At 44.4% G+C, this 26,410-nt stretch overlaps 1 protein-coding gene across 1 annotated transcript in view; it reads left to right on the forward strand.

Annotated features, from left to right (window-relative positions):
• Positions 1–21,174, forward strand: part of DDX31 (DEAD-box helicase 31) — a gene marked incomplete at its 5' end in the record, with an annotated part of 48,603 nt that extends 27,429 nt beyond the window's left edge. The window contains 3 exons of the mRNA XM_085325237.1: positions 4,620–4,731; positions 10,107–10,287; positions 20,748–21,174. Of these exons, the coding sequence (XP_085181363.1) occupies positions 4,620–4,731; positions 10,107–10,287; positions 20,748–20,895 (441 nt within the window). The remainder of the gene's footprint in view (positions 1–4,619; positions 4,732–10,106; positions 10,288–20,747) is intronic.
• Positions 21,175–26,410: the final 5,236 nt, after the last annotated feature.

Consider the following 26,410-nt stretch of genomic DNA (forward strand, 5'->3'; position numbering starts at 1 on the left):
AGCAGGAGTAAGCTAACAAGGCTGTTTATTACCAAGACGGATCAGAGGGGTATTTCCAGAGTACTTTCAAWTTGTAAAACAATCAGCACATTTAAACATAGAATATTCTTACCTCAAATGCTCTGTTCCTGTCTTTCTCTCTTTCCTTCCAAAAAACAAAAATAAAAAAGAAATGCATATTTGAAAAGTAGATATTACTCTCTTTTTTGCTCTGTTGTGACACTTAGGCATGCCTGGCTATGCCAGGTGCTGTACATGGGTAGGAAGCTGGGTCCTTTCCCTTGCAGTCAAAGGTGAGATCGAATCCCTCTTTTCCCTGTGCCTTCAAAGTGAATGGAATTTTGCTGTTGACCTCACTGGAGCTGGGATAAAACTACTCTGGTTGTAGGATGAAGGTCTTAGTCTGCTGCAGGAATTTATAAATACATAATCACCTATTTTTGTGCAACTTGGAGCCTTAAGGATTGGGACTGAAATAAAGTTTCTCTTCATKGAAAAAAAAATCTGTACAATTTAATGGAGATAAAATTAAAGTGGTTCTGTCAATATCAAATAGGATATTTTATAGGATAGGATATCAATAGATTTTTCAGGAATTACTCTAAAACATATATTAAAAGCAGTCAAGGATTCATTCCTTGTGTTAGACTACTCTGTTGCCATCAGAGGTTCTACTAATGGTCTGCAATGCTTTCTCAGATGCTGCAGATGCCTGTTTCTAAGGTTCAGAGCATTATTCTCTATTAACATCTGTACATTTGTCACAAAGATGATAAAATAAGCTATGAAGGCARTGGGCAATGCACAAGACAGAGTGATCGGGTCCTTGCTATGAAGAGGTGCAGGGCTCAGATCCGTTTGTGGCGTTGCCATCTCAGAGAAAGCTGGTTTTGCTTATCAGCTCTCCATGCATTGAGTCATGTATATATTATAGTTGTGCACACAGAAATCTCATTATAATGCTTTTTGGTTCTTGTTGCCTCAACTGAAGTCCATTATAAGTACCCCATTGGAACACGTATTTTTTGGGTTTCTGTGTGCAGCCAGGGAGCAAGCTGAAGTGCCTGTAAAATGTATATTTTATATTTAGGTGTATAAAATATATATGTGGCTATGTCTGGGTGTGTGAATGTTCACCTGCCTACAAAGAGAATAAATTTGATCTTTCAACTTTTATGGGGAGGGGCAAGGGGACTTGGTGAGTTCTAGAGAAGGTATGTGGAGGTTAGTAAGAAGTTGTTATTAAAACAAAATGAAGGATTTTGTTTCAAAGTGTCATGGAAGCAGGAGATGTTACAGCCTAGGTTTTTTTTCCACTTTTTTCTTTCCTTTTTTTCATCTCTACCTTAGACTAGTTTTGTTGCATTTCAGCCCCTTCTCCCATTAATCTACTCTCTTAATTAAATCAGAGACTTTCAGTATCTATCCCCACCTTTCAGACCTAAAAGCTGCAGTCTTTATAACCAGATTTTTTTTTCTCTTCTACAGCAGGTAACTTTTTTCCTGAATCTTTTTTTAATATAGGTAGGAGGAGGGTATTTTTTTTCCTGATGTCTTGAACTGGCTCAGTAACATTGCAACAACACTCATTTCTTCTTTTACCTTATAAATACTGTTATTAGTCATATTCATTATGGTAGTATGTAGGGATCTGCTAGAATACAGAAGTAAACGCAAGGTGGAAAAAGCTCTTCTACCCAGCTATTTCTCCATAACAGAAGTAACACTTGTTGCTTAACAAATTTAGCTAGATGGAGAGAAGATCGAGCAGACCTCTGGGGTATGCTTTTTGTCTTTTGGACCCTGGAAAAAAAATGTGTAAGGGTCTCAAATTGTCCCATTCATCCAAACCAGGATACCAGGAGGATTAAAGCTTGCTTGTGTGAGTAAAGCATACAGGATGGCTTCCAGTAGACTTCCAGGAGCATCACTTTATTTGATCTGTCCAGGCACTCAAATGGTGTGCTGGTCTTATTTTCGCAGTTTGGCTCTGAGTCAGTTTTAAATTTAGGTTTTTTTTTTTTTTTCAGATGAACCTCCCTGGAAGGCAGGAATCAAACACAGGCTTTTTCATGCCCATTAGGGGGCAATTTTAAAATGAGAGCTATCTCAAGGGGCAGAAAGGGATAAAAGACAAGGTGGAGAAGGGAGGAGGGGAGAAGCTGTTTTCTGAGTACRTTATGTTCCCTGCCATTTGCTTTTTTCATTTATTTCTCTTGCACTGACCTCACATTTTGGAAATTATGCACCTAGTTTTTTATCCCTCATTTTTGTCTTACTTCCCACCGCCCCCCAGCACCAGGAAGAAGAGATGCCTCATTTTGAAACCTAAAGGGGGGAATAAGAAAAGTCCTTTGTAATATATTGCCATATTATCACTAAATCCCCTGACAGTTGTGACACAGAAGCAAGTCACCTGTCACTTAAGCTTGAGGTCTCTTTAATTTTCTCCTGGAATTCGCACCAGGCTGTCTTTAATTTGAGGCCTTTATTGGAATTCTGAAACCTTTCTGCCTCCCCGGTGCTCAGATCTATTCTGAGTGCTGTTACAGAATGTATACAATAACCAACAGAGGGATTCAGAGGGGGCTGAAGCACTGTTTATTTAACACTCTGGAGGGATTTTCGTGCTTATTCGGTCCTGGCTACCCGGCTTTCAATATCGCTTTGACAACCGTTATGCCCTTCTCATTAATTTTAAACAGTTAAAACACAGGAAAAAGAGAAAAAGTTTTCATTATTAAAGTGCTTTACTTTTTAATAACAGAGGATTCTGTCCGCCAGGGGAAAGGGCAAACCTCACTAATTTCACATTCATATTAAAAAACGCTGGGAAGGTGACACTTTGTGCTGCCAGGAGGCTTAACAGAAGAAAAGTGATGGGGGCTAGGAGGAGTGGGAAGGGGAGGGAAAAAGTTTTATGTTTCACGTCAATGGAAACCTGTTAGTCACAACGGCGAGTGTCCACTTTGGGGAGGCAGCACCACTTGTAGTTTATTAAACCTTTACAGAGGCCCCTTGACTGGGGACCAGCTCAACTGATTAATAGGTGCGTGTTAAGTCAAACTGAAACACAGCTATGAGACAGCCTGTGCTGTCAGTCTCTCTTGGATGCTTTAGGAGATAGGTAGCAGAGACCGGGAATTTGGGAGACTCTTTATGTAGCCTTAAAATATCCACCATTGTCTTTGCTGGAGACATAGATGGGCAGCTGGGCCAGGCCATGAGCAAGTAGGAGTTCTAGTCCCTAGACGTGTTTGCTTCATTGAAGAGTAACCCAGTGGCTGGAAACTGTGGATCCTGAGCTCAACGAGAGCTCACTGTGCAGGGAACGTGGACTGCATTTGGGGCCTGTCTCTGGGCAGGTTTGCTGCTAGGATCTAGAGTGGCAGATCTGGGTCAGCAAAACATCTTGTGTAGGGTGTCAGCAGCATTGCCTGGCTTCCACAGGCACTGAAGTTCATGGTGTGAATGTGAAATAGCTCCCTTGTACTGGGGGCAGTGCAGAGATGATACTTGTAGCTGTGGAGGAAGGAGGATTTGTTGTATTAGCGTGGAAATCTATCTGTGAAGCAAATCTTGGGAGCAACAGCAGGTTTGTTGCCTTGGCACTGGCCCAGTGCAGAGCAGAGGAGATTTGTTGTCAGAGAGCCCTGGTCGGGAAATTATGGGTTGACAGGTAGCAAAGTAGTGCCTTGGATCTGGCACTCTTCCTGTCTGAGTAGTTTTAAAGAACTGTGGCCCTTGTTTGGGAGAGATTCACATGGATGGATGTGAACTACGTTTCCGCTCTCTGCCGAAGTGCTTTGAGCCCAATTCAAGGAGCTTACCTCTTTTCTTCTCCCAGTAATAATTTGCTCCCAATAATATTTGGTTTCTGTTCCCTGGACTAAATCTTTTGGTATGATAGCAGGAAGGCTTGAGCACATGCAAAGTTGCCCTTCTGGTCTAAGGAAGTTTCTTCTGTCATTTCTTTGGTGTAAGGGGTTGTCTTACTCTGGAGGAACCATGTGGTGCAAATTACAGTCAAGTATAACTTGCTGACAACGAGTGAACTTCTTGCAGGCATCAAGAGCGAGAACAGTATTTTGGTTGGCTTTATTCACAGGAATTCAGTGTGGTCTGTTCTTTGGAGCTTGAAGATGAAAGTACATCTCCTGCCCCATTAGTGCCAGGAACAGGCCAGATGTTCAGTGCAACTGTTCAGGGTAACCTACAACAACATTAGTCTGAAACTCCCAGTAGAAAAGTGGGCTCAGCAGGGTGAATGTAGAATCTGGGGTAATTACTTCAAATAACTCCATTAGAAATAAGCAGTAGTATCTGGGCTGTTGAGTCTGGAAAAAAAAGTGAGGGAAAAATATACATAATAGATGTTAAAAAACACAAAATTAAAACTGATTTGCTCTCCTCACCTAGCAGTGCTCGCTGGCTGCTTTGACTTTAACATCTTTATCTATACTTTTTTTTTCCTCTCTCTAGTAATATTGARAGGATTACCTTTGTTGGCCCCTGGGTGGTTACTGTGTGATTTTACTGTTATTAAATCTATTGTAAACTGCTTCATTATTCCTGACTCAAATTCTCTCTTTCCTCTAATCCTCCCACCGCCCTTGCAGAAATCCTGTGGCACAGACCCTCAGGAAGTCCGGGAGCGGGCCACGGTCTTACAGACAAAATTTGAAAATTACGTTCACTCCAGTGAGGGGACTGTCCGGTGGGCAAAGAAAGGTTAGTGCGTTTCTTTTCAGCTTGTTCCGGAGGGGCTCATACATGCTGCCAAGGTTTTCCTCCAGGGGAAGGCTTTAGGGAAAAGGCCTAGAAGAAACATTTTGGGACCATCGGGCTCTGCAGGGGGTTGAGAAAGGCCCAGAAGGCTTTGTGATGATATTAAATGTTAATTTCTTGCATTCGCGTGTTATGTGCAAATGAGGTTTAATCTTGGCTTTCAGTAGGATTTGCATCTGAGGGCTCTGACCCAATCACATCAGCAAGTAGATGTGTGTGTTATGCTGGGAAGGTCATAGGTGAGCTGCTTAACCCCATCCTGGTGCAGCACCACTAGATGCGTTCAGTTTACACCAGGGATGAATTTGAAGCCTGTAAGACAGGATGCCTTGGGAGCAACTTGTAACAGACAAAGCTCTCGGAGTGGAGGCTGTTGTGCAGGGTGGGTGACGTATAAGAGAGAGCAACCATGCACAGCAAAAAGGCAAGAAGAGGAAAAACTGAGATGGGTTTAATAATAATTGTAGCTAGGTATAAATCTGAGATTTGATCTCTAGTCTTTGCCAAACAGGATACTGTGCAAATGTCACTGAGCAGTGCAAGAAGCTCTTCCGTTATGTCTCTCAGTTTGGAAAACCTAGAGTATGCTGGATAAAAAACTTGCCATGGAAGTGKTAGGAAAATAAACCCTAAGCAGCTTCCTGAGAGGAGCCAAAAAGATGGTGCGGTGTAGGTACCCCTTTTCTGCGTGCTGTTCTGCTGCCCTGCCAAGCTGATCTGGGCTGCACCCAAGAACTGAATAGCTCTTGTGAAGGCAGTGGAGGTCTGGCCCCAAAGGTCCTTGACAATTAATTGGAGTTTGGTCATTAAATATTGAGAGATATTCATAAAATGTAAACTCTCCATGCAAGAGACTAAACCACGTTTATTCGGAGTAGATAGGACTACAGCCTCCCTCCTCTTCCTTTTCTTTTTCTTTTCTTTTCTTTCCTTTCTCTTTTTTTTTTTTTTCTCTTCCTTTTCTTGTTATGTGTCTCCCTCCCTCTCCCTGGTTGTTTTCTTTTGCACCTCCTTTGTCATTTTGAGTCAAATCCTGTTGTCTTAGCTTCAGTAAATGCCCTGTTGATTGCAGTTCTGCAGAGTTTGTGATCAGGTTTGGATGAGAGGGATTCTGTGGGATGGATTTGAATAGTCTACATCATTTCTATTTACAAGTAAGCACACCTGCTCTGTGAGTGTAGGTATATACTGCAAGTGTACCAGATGTACTAAATTATATAAATCACATACTGAGCAGTCCAAAAAAAAAACAAATAAGGAAATTGGCCTTTGAGCTGTRCACTAGCACTGTATAAACTGGATTAGGAAAGGCTGTCCTTAAGATAGAAGTTAGATTCTTCATTAATACTGTTTTTAATCAAGAGAAGTGTTTAGGTCTGTTCCCAAGAGATCAAAGATGCTGTGTTATTTTTCTGAATGTTACACTAAATTCTTAGTACAGCAGAAGGACCAGAGTTGGTAGTATGACTACCCACTTAACCAAATCTTTCTGCAGGCTTTTAATGATGCAGGCCCATATTGACTCTTTGGAATCCAACTGTTTTGCTCTTTGCTCTTTCCCAGCCTGTTGCATGTCCACTGTACTGATTCGCACCTCCTTCAAGAGCTGCAGTGCTGATTTTTCCTCAGACTTCTGAAATACCTTGCCCCTGCAATGAAGGTGTTGGAGGATTGTTGTGTTAGCTGCTTGCCTGCCCCCATGTTCAGGTGTCTTGTGCTAGATGACTGGTGTTGTCTAACTTCTAGCTGCCCTTTTAAAGTCCAGGATTTCAAAGCACATAACTAATACAATSAAATCCTTGGTTCTGCCTGTATGAACTTCTGGTTGTTCCCCTGGGACTCCTCGTACCCCACGCCAGCCTCTAACGTGAAATGACTGTGACGGAGAGAACAACTGAATGGCTTTGGTCACAACCAGAAGACCTCTCTGGTCTCCCTCTGTACAGCGTATGTTCCGGTGTGCGCACACACACGCGCACACTTGTTGCTGACCTGAGTGCTGATAACTTCTTTAGTCACAACCAAGAAATACAGAAAATCTGTCAGGAAATGCTGAAATGTGATGCATTCCAGTTATCTTCCACAAGGACCACTCCACCTCTTTTTCTTTTTCCTAGTTTCCTATCTRCATATGCAAATTTTCCACTGCTGACTGGCTTCCATAAGCCCCCTCTTCCTCCCCTCTGCGCCAGGCATCATGAATAATTAACATGGCAGCTGGCTTTTGCTTTCATGGCAGACAATCAATTGGAAATTGTGCCAGAGATGCATTTGTTTCCTTTTTTTTTTTCCTTTTCCCTATTTTCTGACCTAGTCAATGTTAATAAGCAGTGTTTTGATTGCAGCCTGTTTTCAAAAGGCAAGTGGCTTCCTGCCCACTCACCCCTGCAGCCTCTGTCCCGTGTTTCCCAAACTTAGATTGAATAGCTCAGTGAAGGTGCTGCCCTTCAAACTTGATTGATTTATCAGCAGTGAGGTAGGGTGGGAGGCGGAATATGTCCATACTCTGCTGCCTGAAGGATAAATCTCCGGGAGCGTGGAGCCCCTTTAGAGAAACGGAGGCGCCTCTGACGAAGGTACAGGTACTCCGTTTTGGGGCTGTGATGGCAGGTGGAGCTGGGGAGGTTGTGTTTTRATCCTTGGCATCACTGTAGTTATGGAAAGGTTAGGGAAGCAAACACTGTGTTTCTCTTCCACGTTACCCTATTTTGTAGCCAGAAGTTGAACATTTTGCCTCAGCCTTTTTGTCCTCAGCACCCCTTTGTGGAGAGAGACAGTGGAATTATCCTAGGAGCCCACTGCTGCAGCATGGTGCGTCTGTCCGTGATTTTTCTGGTGCATTCTTCCTTCCTGTTCCCGCACGCTCTGTAAGCTGAGAAAGTGCCTCCCCCAGTTTATCCAGCCATTCAGCTGAGGGTGCGCTCTGGGGCCAGCACTGAGAGCTGGCTGCCAGTTGAGAGCGTGGTGAACAGGTTATGTCACCTGTCTTGCTTTCGTATCTCATTGCTCTCTTGACATAGTGTTTTTTTTTTTTTTTTTTAAACAGAACTAACATCCATCATACATAGCTCTGTTTTCCTTACCCTTTCAATAGTTACAATACCTAGAGAAAAAGTGGGATGCCCAGGTGCAAAGGATCACCCTAAATCTACTCTCTTACATCGGTACAAATCTGAGCAACTCTCCTTCCAGGCCAGCATAATTTGCTTTAGACTCATGTTGATGTGACAAAAAAATATATTAGCTCAAGCGGTTTGCTCCCGTGGCTTTAAGATGAGGTACACTTTATGTGAAATATGGCCTGACCAGCACTGTTACCAGCCTTTCTGAATTGTTTTCTTAAAGCTCAATCTCTCGGATCCTTGAAATTATAAGAGAGTTTCAAATTTCAGTTAAAAAACCTTTTAATATGTAACTGGCATAATTGTACGTAAAAGCCTGTGAACTTGACTTGCAACACTGAAAGGACTAGAGACCTGATAGTATAGATTTTAAAACAAACCCACCCCCAAAGCTCTTTATTTAAATCTCCTGGATGCAGATCTTCAGTGCTATAATGAACCAGAGCAGCTCTGAGTTCCTCAGAGGTAGAACAGTTCCCTGAGTTAAGGTTTTGGCTTGTTGGGTGCAGCGAGGCTGTTCTGTTCTGAATTAGTCCCTTGCAGCTCTCTGTGGTTTTGCGTGCTCTGACTCAGGACTGCATCTTGCAAATGTCTGTCAGGACTTTTGGAGGAGGGAGATGCATCTGACACTTGGATTCTCTAACTCGGATCTGTGGAGCTGGTACCAGTAGCCTTTCCTATCTGAAGAATTGTGGGAGGTGAGCTCAGCCTTCACAGCAACAGGATCTTTAGTAGCCAGCCATTTCAAATGCTCTGAGAAGGATGGCTCTGACTGGACCAGGTTCAGAGCAGGAGCAAGTTCATATCCTTCCTTTTGAAGAGTTATACTTCCTCTTTGGAGGTCTGAATTTGACCGATAGCTTTATGAGAAAAAGCGGCAGCACTGGATTTTGGAGAGCATTTGAGCTGGTTTACARTTCCTCTGAGGGATGGGTTTCAGATGAGACACCCAGACTGGATATATGGAAGTTAGTATTTTCTTTTTGAGAAGACACAGATCTCTGCAGGTTCAGATGCCTCTAAAAGAGTGGCATTGTGAAATTGGGGAAGAAGGTGCAAAAAAACTCAATCTTTTCTTCTTATCGATTGGGAAAAGGAGTTCGCTTTACTCAGTAAACAGAGCTTTGATGGATTCCCTGGGTCCTTCCAGGAGCTGATCTGCTAAAATGACATTTTTATTACTGTTCATAAACTCCAATCTCCTGCTGCTGCCAAGAGATTAGACTTAAGCTGTGGGCAAACTTGCTGGTCTGGTGGCTCAACAGGCAAGGGCAGGAGAGGTTAGAATTTAGAGCATGCTGCTATCAAGGGCTGAGAGAGAGGGAGATGTAGGTGATGGCTGGAGTGAGAGTTAGGGGGTCACAGGAGGTTTATCAAGCAGCAGAGCAGCAGGGGATTGAAGGGAGGCATTTTCTGGGCTGAAGAGTTTCCTTACTGAAAGTCCCTCTATTCCTGATAGCAGAGAGGACAACCTGGGTGTAGTTAGTGTTCTGGGTACATGGAGGAGCAGTGGCAGTGTTCGTATTAGTGGATGATTGTCTTTAGAGCAATGAGCCCTAGGGAAGGGCATTACAGGAATATAAAGACATGAAGGAAAATTTGCACACCGTTATATTATTTTTTTTCCCCTTTTGAGAAGGTGAGCTCTCTTCTCAGTGTGCTGATGAGTCAGGAAATCCGTCTAGCTCTCAGATATTTATAAGGGACTAGCTGGTAACTGGTGAAAAATGCATGGACTACTGGGACTGTAGTATCAGAGGAATCTTCCTAACCCACCTCCATGCTTCTCTTGTCTTCATTACTTGTATCTCTCTTCCTTCTCTCCCCATCTGCTAGCATTAGATGTCAACAACTTTGCCAGCGAGGTGTGCTATAAACATCCCCCGTTCTGGCAGAAGGGGCAGCCTTACAAAAGGCAAACCTAATGCAGCTTAACGTACCTTTGTTTCAGCTCCTAACCCTTCTCTACCACCTTTCTTCTTCTTATGGGATTGTACTAGTGCTACACAACCTTCACAGATTTTTAACCTACCAACCTTTCCCACCAGCTGCTGACCATAAGGTGTCCCAAAGGACAAGACCAACGTCTTTTCAGCTGGAACAGCTGAATCTTAAAGTGTGTATGTATATATATATAAGTACATATATATATAAAAAAGTGCAGTAGCAAACAAAATTCACTCTTTTTTTTTCCAGCACTGCAGTCTTTCCTTTGTGCTTATACCACCTACCCCAGAAACCTCAAGCACATCTTCCATATCAGGTCTCTCCACCTSGGTCATGTGGCCAAGAGCTTTGGCCTGAGGGACGCCCCCCAGAACCTGAGCACTCTTCCAACTGTTGGCTCAAAGAAGAAAATCAAAGCAAGACAGAAAAGGTAGGCGATCCCAGTGTTCTGGAGCCGAGGGATGCCGTGTTACAAGCCACAGTGTGCTTGGCTCTGCAAGGTTCATGTGCTTGCTCCAAGAGATTGTATGATTGTTCCTGAGGGGCTAAACCACATTGAGCCACTGGCTTGGGCTGTATTGCTCTCTGAGCTGTTGTTTCATTCTCCATTTTTTCCAAAGGCTTTAGAGAGCCTGAAAATGGCATTTATTGTTAAACCAACTGGGTTGAACATTTGAGTGGAAATATTGTTTTAAAAACAGACAGCTCACTTTGTAGTTTGACTTCTGATAAAGATGTTCTTTTTTTGAAGGAGGAGCAGAGAGACACCTATATAGACTAGCCTGGGTTTTGCTGTAGCTTTTCCATTTTATGAGTACTTGAAAAACACTAGCTCCTAGGAGTCTTACAAGCAGAAGCAGCCTAATTTTTATTTATTTATACTTTTCTCCAGAAAAGAGTCTTGAGGGATAAGGAAGGATATAGGCAATGTTCCAGAGCAAAATGCGAGACTTCCCTTATGTTGGGGTGGTTCTTTTTCTTGTGTAGGTCTTGGTTCCTAGAGATCCAGCAGCAGTCTTGCTGTCCTGACCAAAATGTTCGCTGATTTATCTCACAGGATAATCTCGTCCCGCATGGCCTTGATGAATACTGGCTACTCTCCCTTCTTGTATCTGTTCCAATCCACTGCACAAAAATAATCTTCCTGCCTTATCTTCTTTGACCATGTCATGTTCTCTTTGCTTTCATAGCAAGGTATGTGTCTTATTGTATTTTAAAAGCCTTCCGTGGCCTCCTCTAGCCCCTTTTATCACCTTTTCTGCACTATACTGTCTCTTGCGGGCTTTCTCCTGCAGCTCCACCAGCAGTTTCCTAGCTGTTAGATTGGCCATGGGACAAATTGTGCCCATCTTTTTAGAAAGGTCAGCTGCAGCTTGATCTATTTGTTCTGTAAGTCAACATTAGCTTCATACCAGGAGAAGAGGGGAACACTGCACTGTTTTTTTTTGTTGTTGTTTCTTTTTTTTTTCTTACTTATCAAGTGATCAATTGCAGTTATGTACRTACAAGCCCAAATCAAAATGCAGACCTGCTGGTAGGAATTAACCATCTACAAGCTTGTGCTCTACTGCCTTTAGATTTAAATGGTTCTGGCAAAAGCATTTCTGCAAAATCATGTGGCATCTTTCCCAGGGAGATTCTGTAGCACACCTAGAGTTACAGCTCTATCCCCTTGAGTGTGTGGACTGATTCTACTCCTGGGTGCTTGTTTCCTGAGATACCCTGATACTTCTGCAGGAGTTGAGCCTTAAATGCACTCCTGTGCTTTCAGTGGAGCTGGCAGTGCTCAGTATGTCCAATCCTAGCTACTTTGAGGTGGTTCCACAAAATAGATAGTCCTCTCTTTTGAGATTACAAAGTAATGACTCCGCTATTCCCCTCAGCACCACAGCAGAGTACAAACTCCTAGCTTGCCTGTAAAATCACTGATTGCATTCTAAGGAGGAAAAATCTCTTCTCTCTTGCTTGTTTCAGTTGTGACTTTTTCTATGTAATTGTTGCTGCAAACTGTTAGCAAATGTTAGCCATGCAATTAAAGCACTAATCCACATAACGGTTCCTGGKCTGGTGACATCTCTTGCACATGTACAGAACTTGGGGGAGAGGAGGAGAGTATGGGGGGAAAAGAGAAGAGAAAAAAAAACGCCAGGGGAAGGGATTTTAAAATAAAAAGTTGGAGACAGCATTGTCCTGCTTTGAGAAGCCGCCAGGGACAGGCCACTGATCTGCCTCCTGCTTCAGCTGACCCTCACCAGCAGATGGGCAACAGGATGGGAATGCCCCTGTGAGCGAGGGATTTAACGGAGCTTTATTTCAGGAAGAATAGCCTGATTAGCTGATAAAGAGCATGTAAGATGGTATGGGGTGGGCTTTGATGTGTTGCTGGCCCAGCAGGGTGTCAAGCTATGACTGACAGTAGCGTGTCACAGGATTACTTGGCCTGCAACAATGCCTTTCTCTGTTCCTATGATGTTGCTACTCTGTTAGAGCTACTTCTTCCCTTGTCATGCACCTCTTTTTAGACAGCATTCCTCCTCCCCAAGTCTACATCCCATTATAGTACAGACAAGCTCAAGATACAGTAGTAGTTTATGCGCAGGATGTGTGGGGTTGGGGGGATGTGGAGGTGTTTGGAACAAATGGTCTGAGAACGATTTGAAAGCTCATTTGCACGTGGGGTGTATAATTGCAGCTCAGGGAAAGTGGGCAGACTTTGTACAGGTTCGTCACGGCTCAGGCTCCAGATTTCAAATCCAGGAGCATCTGGAAAGTTAAGGCCCTGCAAAATAGCCAAAGTTGTATCTTCTTGCCTATGAAATTTATTTATAATTAATTTTCTCTGTATGTGCTTGGAAGAAAAAAAAAGAGAGGGGGTATATTAGTATTTATAGGATATTTTAGAGAAAAGTGAGTATAGATTCAAATTTGTTATCTGTCAGCATAAATTGAAGATAGTGCTATTAATTTACAGAGAATTACTTTTGATTTCACACTGACAAAGCAGAGAGCAGAGTATAGCTTGCTGTTTAGAAGACAAATAGTTTTTAATTATAAAATGCAAGGCTTGAAATGATAACAGCACAGTCACAGAGCGATCTTTTTAATTATATTTCTCACGTGATACCATGCGTGTTGGTTGTCGTATTACACATTGTGTCCAAACATTTGATACTTGTTTTTAATCAGTCTGCACACTAAACCCTCATCTCTCGTCACCTGCCCAGAAAATAAAGAACAAGCAGCCCAGGTTGAAAATGGCGTAAAGGGGATCATTAAAGATCCCCTTTCCTTAAGAGGACAAAGAAAACTTTTCGTTTCTTTTCGAATCCGCTTTTGTGCTTACCGCCTCCTTGCAGAGCCTGCTTGGGGAAGGTGAGATAGGAAGCCAGAGCAGCCAGGTGTGTGGTGGTTCTCAGTGCTGAAATGTGGAAGCAGCTCTTTCGTGCTGAATGCACATGTAAAACCACTCCCGTTCGTGCAGTTCTTTTTTTTTTTTTTGAACTTATTTGTGCAAACAAACTATTCCCTTAGCTGTTGTGGTCCTTGCAAAACTTGATCGGAAGATGGCAAAATAATCACTCCTGATCTTTTTGAAAGGTGAAATGTTGTATTTATTTAAGAGATGAGCGCATGAACAAGATACTGTATATTAAGTTACAGTACATCAGCTTAGTAAGTGTCTGTGCTCATGCTTTTCTGAAGGGTAGATGCAGGGAAGCTGATCCCACTTCCATTGAGGGATTAACTGTCTTTCCGTTCACTGCGGTGAAGCGGCGTGCACAGGAAGTAGCTTGCATGCCAGATAGACGTGTCTTTTGACTCTTTCACAATGCAGATGCCTAAGATCTATTGCCATTCCATCTAGCATCCCTGTACTACTCAGTGTTCTGCGCTATGGATCGCGGGGGTCTTAGGGAATTCTGTGGGGGACTGAGGGTCTATTTTCCCCTGTTGATCTCTCTAGAAGGCTGGTGTGTGTTCCCAAAGGATTTCACCATAATGGAGGGTCACAGCTTAATTTGCCGTGTTTGTGAAATCATGCTATTACAAAGAAAGGGAGAAAGTTCGATGGATTCTGTGGAACTCATTGCTGCAGGATGTCTCTAAAGCCAGGAACATTTGGAAGGATTGAGTTTAGGTATGAGTATAAAGAATATTCAGTTACTCATTTTTTGCACATACTGTAGCATAGTTAACGTGAAAATTCCCTCGCACTTCAGAGTTTAAGCCTAACTCTTAGCTAATATGGGATCCAGATAAATGTGTTCCAGGAGGCTTCTGTCTGAGGGAATTGATTTACAGCATTCTTGCATTGCCTTTGCTCTGAACGTGAACATCATCATGCCCTTCAAGATCTGTCTACAGGATTGTGGTAATTCATCTTATGAATTCTTCAGCATTAGTGGTCAGAAGAACTCTCGCTGGGAGATTTACCTTGTAAATTCAGCATATCCTCCTCTGCATGGCCAGGGCAGCAGTCTCCTTTGGGTGAAAGCTGGTGGCCTTTCACCTTCAGCCCTCCCCAGTGTGCTTGATGGCACCTTTGAACTTCTTAACGTTGACAGTCTTGAAAAGACTAATGCTTCTAATGACAGAGCTTGCGAATCAAGGCCATAGCTGGGTCTCCCTGCACAGCAATTGTCTAATCATTAGAAGCAGCTTGCCTGCTGGTTTTTGTGTGGCATTTACAGCTTTTCTAATATCACTTAATTAGTCAAAATACAAGTTTGAAATTCTGCCTATCAGCAATTTCACTTGTTTGGGGCATTTTGCTGTAGAAAGCTAAACTGGACCTCAGGTAAGAGCATGGACTTCTGCAAAGGAATCCAGAAAGAAGTGCCTGCTGCGAAAGGAAACATTGCCTTCAGTTCAAGGCAGTTCAAGGACACAAATGAGTCCTGCTTACAACATTGTGATGTTACCAAAAACTCTGTTAGGAGATTAAAGTTTTATAGTTTTAAAATTCATGTGATTCTTTAGAGCCTACAGCAATGCCCTTTGCTGCTGTCCTGTTCCACCACAGCTTCAGCACAGAGCCTTTGCTCCATCTTTCGATGRGATAATAGGGTTTACACACTGAGTTGGAAGACTTCTGTGCTCTTTGGTACCACCCAGAACAAGCAGACCTTTCTCACTGAAATTTAGTCTATCCTTTAGACCTGGAAAGAACCTGACAGAAGCAGGAATGCTGGGAGGTCACTAGCATCGCAGTGGCACTTTCATCCTTTCTGCATGTGGTGCAGACCAAGGGATGATAGTGAAAGTGAATCTATGTTCTTTCTATTAGCTGAAATACAAGTACTGAAGTCAGTTTTAAGTGGACTTTGCGTCTTGGCAGGAAGACTGCCGTGCTCTGACTGTATTGGAACAGTGCTTGATGCTTGGTCTGATTGGGTAATAATTTTCCTTTATCTTCCCAAGCTAGTATTTTGCATCATGTGATAACAGAGTCCCTAGTCCATCTGTTGACTTGTCGAGAGCAGTGTAGGATTGCTGATAAATTTCTTGCCCCCACTCTTCAAAAAAAAAGACAGAAAAAACAACCCAAACAGGGCTGCATTGGTTGCAGATGGTTCATCCAACACCATAAGTAGAAAAAGCAGGTGTTGCCTTGGTCCAGAGGTAACCCAGCTCTGTTGCTGGCACAATTTCAAAGAGCTGTTGGAGATGCTGTCAGGCAGATTGATAACACAATCTTTGTTGAAATATTTTCTGATAAATGAAACAGCCTGTTCCATTCTCCTCCGAAGACGCACCATGAGTTCTAGGTCTGTGCATCAGGACTCTGTACTCCCTTTTCTTCAGCTGGAGCAATCTAGGAGCACCTTTGGTTGCTGCAGACATTGTGAGTTGGTTAAAATCACTGCTCCTGCTACACTGCATTGTAGCAGCATTTTGTGTAGCTGAAGACAAAGGAACAACTAGCAGTGCCAACTAAGTTGAAGGAGAAGTCCCTGAGAACAAGCTTGCTCACCATTTAGGTAAAAAGACTATCAGAGGCATCTTCTGAACTAACAAATGACATCCAATAAACCATGCATGTATATGTACGTTTGAATGTGTAGGAGTTTTTGACCTGGAGATCAGCTTGTGATGCAGAGCTCTCATGAAATAAAGGTGTCAATGAAACAAAAACATACGTGTTAATATTGAACTGAAAGTGAAAAATGCCTTCAGATACTCATTCCTTCTCTTATATTGCTACTTAGTCCGTTCACACTTGAATGTGTGATAGTCTTTACGTCCGGCAGCATAATTCGCATTTTGTAACAAATTTAATCTGATAAAAATAGTTGGTGAAACTTGAACCATTCTTATGATTTTACCTGTAATGCTTGAAGGATGAATGAGAAATTGTATAGAAACAGAATAGCTTGGATATGGTTTTTTTTTTCCTCTTCCATTTGTGCCTTGGAGCTGTCCACAGGATCTCAGCTGTGTTGAACATTCTCAAATCTTATTTTAATATACATGTCCTGGGTTTTTTGGCTGTAGTGTAGTTCCTTGTGTTTGAGGTTTCCCTGATTCCCTGCTACCCTAGTATTTTGTTAGTGATTATGGAATGCAAATGATGATGTTTTCAGCGCTTAAAAAGCCTTCTGTTGCCCATGGTGCGTGGAAGTCACAAGTTGAGTGCGTTGAAGGTACACTGCATTAAGGATGTCGGCTAGGTGGGATGTAGTGGTGAGTTAGTATCATGTGGCAGAGCAGAATGCAGAGCTGAAAACAACAGAGGATTTCAGGCTAATCACCCATATTGCATTTGCCTGGATTTTTTTAATGAGGTGAATGAAGATTTGCCCAGGATTTTTAATGATACTCTGGGCAGAGCAAAGAGGTGAGAGTTGAGGGACCATGAGAGGAGACCAGTTCATTGCATTAGATTTCCTTGGAAGTGGAGGGCTGGGCAATGCCAGCAGCCCTGCTAATCACTGCAGCTCCTGCATGGGAAGGGAAAGAGGAGCAGCGCTATGCAAGTGGCTCTGCAGATAGAGGTGAAAGGAGACTGAAGCTGATGAAACCAGCAGAGGAAAGAACTGTGTTCTCTTTCCTTTCCTGGACGTTTTTTTCCCCTCTTGTTTCTCCCAGATGCTCCTCTCCCACCTCTTCATCATTCGGTGACATGTTTAGCAAGATTCATGAGTTTCTCCTTGTGCTTAAAGAGTGAATAAATTATTCCAGGATGGCAGTTTTCTGGAGGAGGGCAGAGCTTTTTTGTCTTTAGAAATCTGGCTCTGGCCTGGTCTTTCCTGGCCTTTCAGCACAAAACAAAGTCATATGGGGACTGCTCCTCTGTTTTCTTCTTGTCTCTCTGGAGAGGCCCTTGGTACAAGGCTTTTGTGAGGTTGAAATTTAATTACAGGTGTGCACAAGCAGCCATAAACTTGAATCTTTTACTCCTTGCTCTGTTGTCCGTGAGGAGAGGAAGTTTCTCAGACCATACCAAGCCGTTACTAGCCTTTCTATCCTCCCTCCCTCCCTATAGAATGCATCTTTGCCTTCCCTTGATAACAAGGTGATTACATGGACCCTGAGGAGACCCATTTTTACCCAATGCTGAAGACACCTGGCAAGGCTGATAACAGCACAGAGCTGGGACACCAAGGGTGTCTTTTGAGGGCTGGTGGTGGCAGGCCTGAGCATGTAGTCCGAAGCAGTGCTTGGGTCTAGGGTTAAGCACTGGCCTTGCAAGCAGAGGCATGATGTGTCCCCCAGTTGAAAACAAGGTGATACTATCTCATCTCTGCTAGCTCCTCTTATTGATTCCTATATGCCTTTTATGGGAGTCTTAGTACTCCATATCTGGTGTAAGGGGATAAAAGAGGAGGAGCCCAGTGGTGCATCTGCCTGGCGTCCCGTGTGTCACAGCWCTCAACACCCCATGTGCAGGACAGTAACACAGAGAAGCCAAGTAATTTGTGTTGAGGGGCAGGTTCTTTCTAACACGTGTTGCTGCTGTTTCGTTTCCTGAGTTAGAATATTACCTCTTCCTGTCTGATTTCCCATTAGCTAATAAAACTGGCTGCTTTTTCAACCATTCAAACGTTCTCTTCTCCTTCAATCCCTGCTGAAATCTTAGCACTGCAGCACATCAGGATGGGTCAGTCATCAGTGAATCATTTTTCCCTGCAAGTTCCCCTTTGTTGCATAGTTTCATAGTTCTCCACCTAAACGCTGATGGTTGCTTTTGGAGGGAGGAATTTAAAGGGCTGTGGATTTCTCTGCCCATTATCACTGTGATGTGTTCTCATTAGAGCTCAGTATTCTGTGATATCTAGACATGAGATCACAGAAAGAGAAGTTGACAGTCCATATGTTTACCTGGTGATGGAAACATGGCTTCTGTCTGTGTTACAAATGCATCTTATATTTACAAGCCTTTTTGTGAAGCATTTTGCCACAGTATCCAGCATTACCACACTTGTTAGCAGCACACCAGCCTTCAGCAACAGGAGAAATACAGTTATCCTGGGTTACGAGGCAGGAGAATGGGCACGAAGGACCAAGAGGTTAACTACCTCGCCCAAGAATGCTCAGAGAGTATAGAGGTCTCGCTCCAGCTCTCTGGGGCTTTGTCTCATAACCACAGGGCGCTTTTCCTCTCTGTTATTATCGTGGCTGCTCTAGCAGAGCCCTAGAGACTTCCACCAGTTGAGCAGAGAGGGGAATTTCCAGGTTTACACCAACACAGCAGGGCTCAGAATCTGGCCAGGGATCCTGATCTAGTGCGCTTGCCCAATGTGCTCTTGCTAGAGATTGTCACTATTGCCTGTGGCTCTTGCATCTCGTGGTTGACAGCTGCAGCAATATACGTTTTGTTTTTTTTCTTTCTTTCTTTCAGTGATTAGCACAGGTTCCACAGCAAAGCCCCATTGATTTCTGTGGCCCTGGTTAGGTGGAGAAACCTCCCCTTTTCCTGCATCCCTGCTTTTTGGTGTACAGCTGATCACCATAGCAGGAGGTATTGATTTACTAATTGGGCAATGATTTCACCTGATTGATAATAAAGTGTTGGACAACCTTCCTGCTGAGCTGAAACTCCGTCCGGCAGCTACTGGTGGATTACTTGTCCTTAGCAGCAAATAGTTCCCTGTTGTTAAGTAAACTGATCTGTTGCCTGGTAACCCTTGAATTACTGTAGTAAATGCTTGGAGACGCAATGAAAGTGTCAAAGAGAAACTTTATCAAGTGATGGAGGGAACTGAGCAAAGAGGATACAACTGTAGATCTACCCTGTGAAGTTTTGCCTGGGCTGGTTGAGGGCAACCCTTGATCTGGCACTGTGTGTGCACCTGCMAGAGTACCTCCTTGCTGCTTTGGTTTGTACCATTCAGGAAGGCAGTTTAACACGGCACGTTTTCCTGTGGAGGTATTGCAGGTATGGCTTTATGAACAGCACATTTACTTTATTAGCCTTAAGGCTGCCTTAGAGTTGATTGTTATCTTCTTGGTCCAATTTCTGTGGGCTCGAACAGGGCAGAGGCTGTGCGTCTTATTCCTCCAGTCTGTCCAGTCTGCAACCTTTCAGCCAACGCAGAGCTTGGATGTTAAATGGCTCTTGGCACACTAGAGTGAGATCGAGGATTACACCAAAGATCTTCTCCCCTGCACCCTCTGGGCTCCCTCTTCTAGGGAAATCCTCTTTCAGAGGTGATTCATCACACTGTCCTCCTTATCATTCTGATCCTTCCTTCCAAATCCACACCTGCTGTGAGACCTATACAGGAACAGGGAAACTGCCTATGGAAAAGGAGGTGAGCAAATATGCCAGCCAACCAAGGCTTCACTCTCCTTTCCTTCTTTGTGTTTTTGGCCTGTTGAATGTATTACTCCATTGCTTCATCTTCAAAGCTTTATCTTCTTGTAATCCCCAGCACATTTCTGGCTACCTGAAAGAAGTGTGAAAGGCAGCACCTTCTAGAATCCGCTCATCTCATGGAGCGGATGTGAGGCTTCTTTTCAATTCCCTTGTTGTATTTAGAGGGGCAGATAGATTCCTGCTCACTTCTCTGGAAAATTTTGAGATCTTTTATTGCTTTTTTTAATGAACACKGCTGTTAGTTGTGTAGACACCAATAGATAAGGATACCCTGTTGTCCTCAGGGTTTTGGGAACATTGTAGGAAATGACAAGTCCTGCAGTGGAGAGTTGCAGTCTAAATAGATGAGAGAGGGTGATAGCAGCAGGAATGAGGACAGGATTTGCCCAAGGTCACAGAGCAGGCAGTGGCAGAACTTGTGGTGGGAAAAATGCTGAGTGGGTTTATGTATTTATAGCCAGCAGTTTAGGGCTGCAGGGAGATCCATGTTGGAGTGTGGTGGCTGGGCAAAATGCAGCTACCTTTGCAAAAGCCAGTCTCTGGAGAGGAAGGCTGTAAGGTGCATGTGATACTAGCAGGTCRCTGCAAGAGATGAGTCTGGTGGTTTTGCACTCTTAAAAGAATTATTTTGTTTGTTTGYTTGGGGATTTTTTGTGTTTTCGAGCCCTGGATATAAGCTCTGTTTATAAAGTGTTTCCATTGTTCTGTGTCTTAAGGCTGTTAGTTTTTTTTATTATTATTATAATTTTCAAACTGCTGTGTCACCTAATTCATCAGCCTTCAGCGCAAAAACTTCCCTCCTTCTCCCCGCCACCCCTCCAAGAGCATTTGTACAGAACAAAGGCTTGCTTTTAAAAACGGCATGATATTTTGCCACCTTTGTGAAAACCTGTCACAACAATATCTAATTTTGCATGAGACAGAATTTCAAATCAAGCCTCAAGAAAAGGAAGCTGTTCTTCTGCTAATGCGCAAATGTCACTTTCCACTGATGTAAAATAAGTAACCCACCTAGCAGCAGCAGTTCAGAGAGAAGGAAATCTAATTCCTGTTATCTTCCCTCTGCCCAGGTCTGACCTTCTCAAGAAGACCCATGGCAAACGTCGCCTTGCTGAGATCTTGCGATCAGAATATTCCAGTGGGATGGACACTGGGGTATCCAAGGTCAAAAAGAAGAAAAAACAGAGAAAACCTGGCAACCAGAAGATTCCAACATAAGCCAGGACCTTCCAGTCACTTGCTGTGAAACCTGCTGGAGTGTCTCAGCTGGGGGYCAGGGTGACCTGCCAAATCAACTGAGGAGTGTTTCAATTTATCAGGCAAATATGGGAGGGATCTTGAGGGATCTCAGCCTCCTCCCCCTTGCTCCATAGGTCCATATGGAATTGAATCTAGACATGTCCTGTTGCACTGCTGCAATTAAATGCAGCTTCCTCAAGGTGTATCGTGTTTCTAAGGTTGTTTTTTTTTTCCAAGGAAAATAAAAAGTTAAATATAGTTTTTGGAGAAATGTCTATTTAATATGGAAGTGAGACAAGTCTATTGAAGATATGTTCCTATTTAAAAGACTCGTAGAAACACCCTGGAGTGTGTTTGATTGCTTAGTTTTAACTAGAGAAAAAGCAGTGGCAGAGTAGGTGTTCCCAGGGGCAGGATTGAGAGGAGAGAAGAGGAGGTCGCCCTTCTGCCTGCATTAGCCAGTGGGGCACGTCTGCTCCTTTTTCGGGTAATGCAGCCGTGTTGCTGCCACCTTCTCTGCTGTCATTTGTACATTGGTGCAAGGTCTGTCCCTGGGCACTGACCATTAGTCAAATGTTGCCGCCTTTAAGTGGTCTTGATTTCAGCAGGACTGGTAGGACTGTGCAGAACTCCTCAGCATAATGATGCATGGTCCCTTTGGGGCAGAACTCATGGGCACAAAATTTAATACCAAAACACTTCCGAGTTTAGGAACAAACCTTGTCACTGTTGGAAGGAGCTAGAGGTAGAATCCAGCAATCTCCAAACTTTTCTTTTTGCCTGCAGCGTATTGTCATACCTAATTATGTAACGCAGACTACGAATGAATTGTCTCACCTCTGTGAACGCTAAAGCCTTAGCTAACACTTGCCAGCAGTAACTCCAGCTCTGTAACACCAAGGGTCTTTGTGTTCTAGCTGGGCCTTGTGGTTTGCTTTTTGAGTATAGCCCAAACTAATGGATTTCACTTCTTGCTTTTCCCCATTTGTCTTTTGGGGTTTCTTTTTTCCTCGCTTTTCATCAAAAAATGCAGGCTAGCGAGGGAAGGACCTGCTGGGAGCTCTTTGCAGTATGGTCCCAAACGTGCCGAGATTAGCTCTCATTCACCATTGCCTGGCACACAAAATACAGTCCGAGCTCTAGTGAAGTCATGACAAAGCTTCCCTTGGGTTTAACATCTCATGGAGTGTGTGCAGGAAAGAGGTGGGAGACTAACAAGCTCCCACAGGAGTGACAGGTCAGCACCTGCCTCCCCACCTACCTTTTCGCACTTCTTCCAGTTCCGTCTCTCAGGCGAACACTTGTTTGAAAACACACGTTTGAAAACAGTGCAAAACTCTACCAAATACAACTTTCTGCTGCCTGCAGGTATCTCCTCTAGGGAAGGGGTAAGTGAAAGAGGAGTCCATGTGTGACATGAGTCAGGCACGTTACTCAATGTGGGACCAGAAGGTGCTCAAATTCAGCGGCTGTTTCAGGTGGCCAAAGGAGCAGGGCTGAGAGCACTGAGAAGGGAGCATAAGCAGGTGAAAGCAATGCCCAGGTGGTGAGGACAGAATTGACGACACCTAGTATTGGGCTATAGTGAGCCAGGTAAGGAGTGAGAAGAGCGGTCAGTGAAAGTATTAAATTTCTCAACTGACTAACTTTTGAGAACCAAAATGACTTCTGTTCCTCCTAGGCAATTACCAAAGAGAGTTGCAGGTTTTCATGCAGTATGGTTTTGAACACTTGAGAAGGAAGGATGTTTGAAAAGCTTCAGTATAAAATTAACCTGCAGAGAGAATGAGAGTTACTAGCATTTATTAGATTAAAATAAAAAACAGTGAAGCCCACCTGATCTTATTATGATTACTATTGGGAAGGGCAATCAGGTTTAAGGCAAATGTCAACTTAAACAGAGAAGAAACCCCTGAGGATGAAAATGACTCAGAGAGAGTGATGCAGAGAGTATAAGTTAGAACTGATCTTGTGCATAAGGGGAAGAAAATACAACCTTCTCCTTCCTGATTGTCAGGTATGAATTAATAGGGACTATTGGCAAATTCATAGCAGTAGGAATGTAGGAATACAGCCCAACTACTAGGAAATTTTTTTGCTATTAACTGGGCATATAATAGTGCAAGTGGTTATGATGAATAACAAATGATTAATTTGCTTTTTTTTTCTAACTTAGAATACCTTTTTATTTCAGTTTCACCATCATTTAGTAGATAGGTCTGGATTTCTGGAGTTATTATGGAAAGGAAGAGGAGGAGATTGTTAAAATAGGAAAAAGAAAGTGTTGCAAGAAACGCATGCACAGCTGAAGCTAAGYCTAATTTGCTCATAATGAACTTTAAGCCCTTTCTGCAAATGTGTTTGAGTTGCAGTTAGGTGAGCAGGAACCAAATTCTGCCTGTATTTACACTTCAGTTAGATACAGACTACTCCGAGCTGTTTTACTCATTGTACCACTACCCAATCCTGAATTARTAGTTTGAATTCAACTCAAACCATCTCCTCAGTAAACCAGGGCAGGTTGTTGCTCTTCCTGTGGAGCAGGGGTGGTTGAGCTGCAGTGCTCCACGAGCTGTGCAACCGGGTTGGGTGCCTGGGGCTGCTGTGGGAGCTGGGCTTTGCTGCTACACAGGCTCCTGGGTTGTCTGAGCACCCAAACGTGGAGGAGCTGCTGAGGGTCACGGTGGTGGGTTCCCTCGACACAGTCCAGCACGGAGCAGATGGAGGTACCCGCTCACACTGAGGTGTGTGGTGGTGGCGTTCAGCTGGGTGAAACTGCAGCACAGGTATTGATTTTGGTGTGGTTTGCTTTTGCACCTTGGTAATGGTGGGGCCTTGCTGCCCTTCAGCGTGGAAGCTTCCAAGTGGAGTTTCTGGCTTGGAAGTAACGGTGCTATGAAGCTCTTATATAAAGCTCCCTGTGAGTCAGAGCTGGACTCTTCGAGTTTGCCTTCCTTACTGCTCCTCCGAGCCCTGCTCTGGGAGCCTGCAGTCCTGGCTCTCCCCGGAGGGGCTCTTGGGCCTTTTCCCTGCTCTTATCTGGCTCCATGGCTGTTTAGCTCGGAGCCTGAGGCAGGGCCACGCACCCTCATCTCTGTGTCCACACCGTGTCCCCTGCCAGTAATAGGAGCCCACGTCCTCCTCTGCTGGCCAGGACRGGGCTGGCCGGCTGTGCTGCCGCACGTCGTTCCCGCAGCTGATACACTCGTGTGTCTGTAACTTTGCTGATGCAGGATTAGGCATTACTCCACGCTTGAGTTAGACCCTGGCTTGGTCGTGCCAGGAGTGCTTGGGAGTGGAGCCCTGTCCCAGATGTGGCCCTGCCTGTGCAGCTAGAGCATCTCGAGTTGGCACTGCGAGGCCTTGGGAGGAAAAGGAGCGAGGAGGTAACCTTGGCTGAACACCTGCTACCAGAGGGTGCCTAGATCCAACACAAGAGACTTTAACATTAGTACCTCCACTTCAGAGAAACACCAACTGATTAGGATAGCAAGTGACAGAACTTCCCTGTTTACCTCGATTTATTTTCTCCATAAGCTGTTGGGGGTGGGGGGAGACAACTCAGGAAAAACCTCTGATTCTTCTGAACTCTCCTTTTTGGCGTATTTTTTTGGTGTTTATATGTTACTGTAAAATAGCTAAAAACAAGGTTTGTAGGAGGATTYTGCCTCTGTAGAAACGCCTGCAGTGGCGCCTCCGAAGTGCTGTCTGGCAAGGGCTGCAGCTCCTTGCATGTGTGGCCTTGACAGTCCTACAGCATCATTCCCATGCCCTTCATTGGAAAAGGACCCTGCATGCTTGAGCGTGAGATGGTCAAATCTGTGTTGAGGAAGGAGATTTCACCGGGAACACGGAGAGCCATCGGAAGTGCAGAGCAGTTACACTGGTTTCTTGGATTTGTGCATGTTGGTGTGTTAGAGAAGCAGAGTTTAGTTCCCTGTCTGTCCTCAGTGTTGTGGTCCAGCTCAAAACTATACCAGCAGAGGCAGAAGACGGCCCTCAAACTGGGTAAAAGCCCAGAGGAGGTTTGGGAGCCAGCACTGTGTTTGGTCCTGGCAAACCCAGCTGTACCAACTCACTGATGTTTTGGATCCAGAGCCTGAAGCTGACAGAAACCAAACATTAACAGCTTGTGTGTTAGAAACACTGCACCATGGGAGAAAGTAATCCTTGGAGCAGAGCTGGTGGAGTCCTCTAAATGTTTTCTTGACAGGATTGATGCCCCTCCTCAGCGACATCRCTTTTACTGCTTTATCTAATTTCAACCCAGTGCAGCCTGTCCCRGACCCTGAGGACTTGCCAGGATCATGCCCATCTGGCACGAGCCTCTGTATCCATGAGTGCTGCTCCGCAGTCTTACTCTGAAAAGTTTCCCCCGGTTCTGGAGTTGCTGTAGGCGTAGGACCCAGGCTTGATGGGTTCTGCCGTCCTCTCCAGCTGGACACCGGATTTCAGACTCTGTCCCACACGCAAGCTGGGGGTGAGGCCGGTCCTTCAGCAGTTCCTCAGGCAGCTGAGAAGATGCTGCTCATGTGGCAGATTCTCTGATGAGAATCTGCAGCATGTGGTGTCTTCCCTAAACTGATYTATTTTGAAGCTTGCTTTGCTTTACTCTGCTATGAGAGCTCCCCAGAGGAGACAGCTCTAGCCTTCACTTCCCCTCCACTCTCTCCCTTTCCCAGAGACCTGGTGTGGTGGTTCACCCTTCCCTGAGCAGCAGTTTCCTTGGGACTCTGCCCCATTGGCCCACGCACTTGTTCCAGCACAAACTGGACCCTGTTGCTGSTTTACAGCACTGGTTCAGACCCGGTTTTACCAGGGGAGTTTACAGCTTCTTCCAGATGTGAAGTGGCAAATTTAAATATTGCAATTACGAAACGTGTAGCGAAGCCTTGTACTTCATTAATGTAAGAGAAGGAATCTGCTAAGGCTACAAGGACAATTAAATATTAGAGACTGTCTTTGATTCACATTCCTGCTGTGTAAATGGAAGGAAGGTTGCTGTATGTGCCTTGCCTTCGCACGCACGAAATGAAAAGCACACCCACTGCAAGTTGTCCTTTGATAGATTTTTAATATGATTTTAAAGAGTTTTGTTTGGCCTCATTCTTATTCAATGAGATTAATTTAAAGCACTTATCCCCTGGGTTTAAGCCAATCCATGTAGGATTTGGGATGGGGTTTGTTGCCCGGGGAGGAGGTTTGTTTGCAGGCCTCTCTGAAAGACTCCTTTCCCACTTCATTAACCCCGAGCTGGGAGCGACCCCCCCACCTTCCTCCTCCTCCTCCTCCTCGCCCCAGCCCGGCCAGAGGATTTACCAAACTCCCCCATTCACATGCAAAGGAACAGCCCGGTCCACAAAGGCCAGGGGCTGCTCGACTCCGTGCGTGGCTGCGCATTTCGCCAGGCGACAACGACCCTCCGGGCGCTGCCGCCGCGGCTCGGCGGCGCCTCTCGCCATCCCCGCCCGCCGTGCGGGGCAGCGGCGGACGG

Source organism: Rhea americana, unplaced genomic scaffold (genome assembly GCF_003343005.1).
Source record: "Rhea americana isolate MKP2758 unplaced genomic scaffold, rheAme1 scaffold_97, whole genome shotgun sequence".
Classification (NCBI taxonomy): Eukaryota; Metazoa; Chordata; class Aves; order Rheiformes; family Rheidae; genus Rhea; species Rhea americana.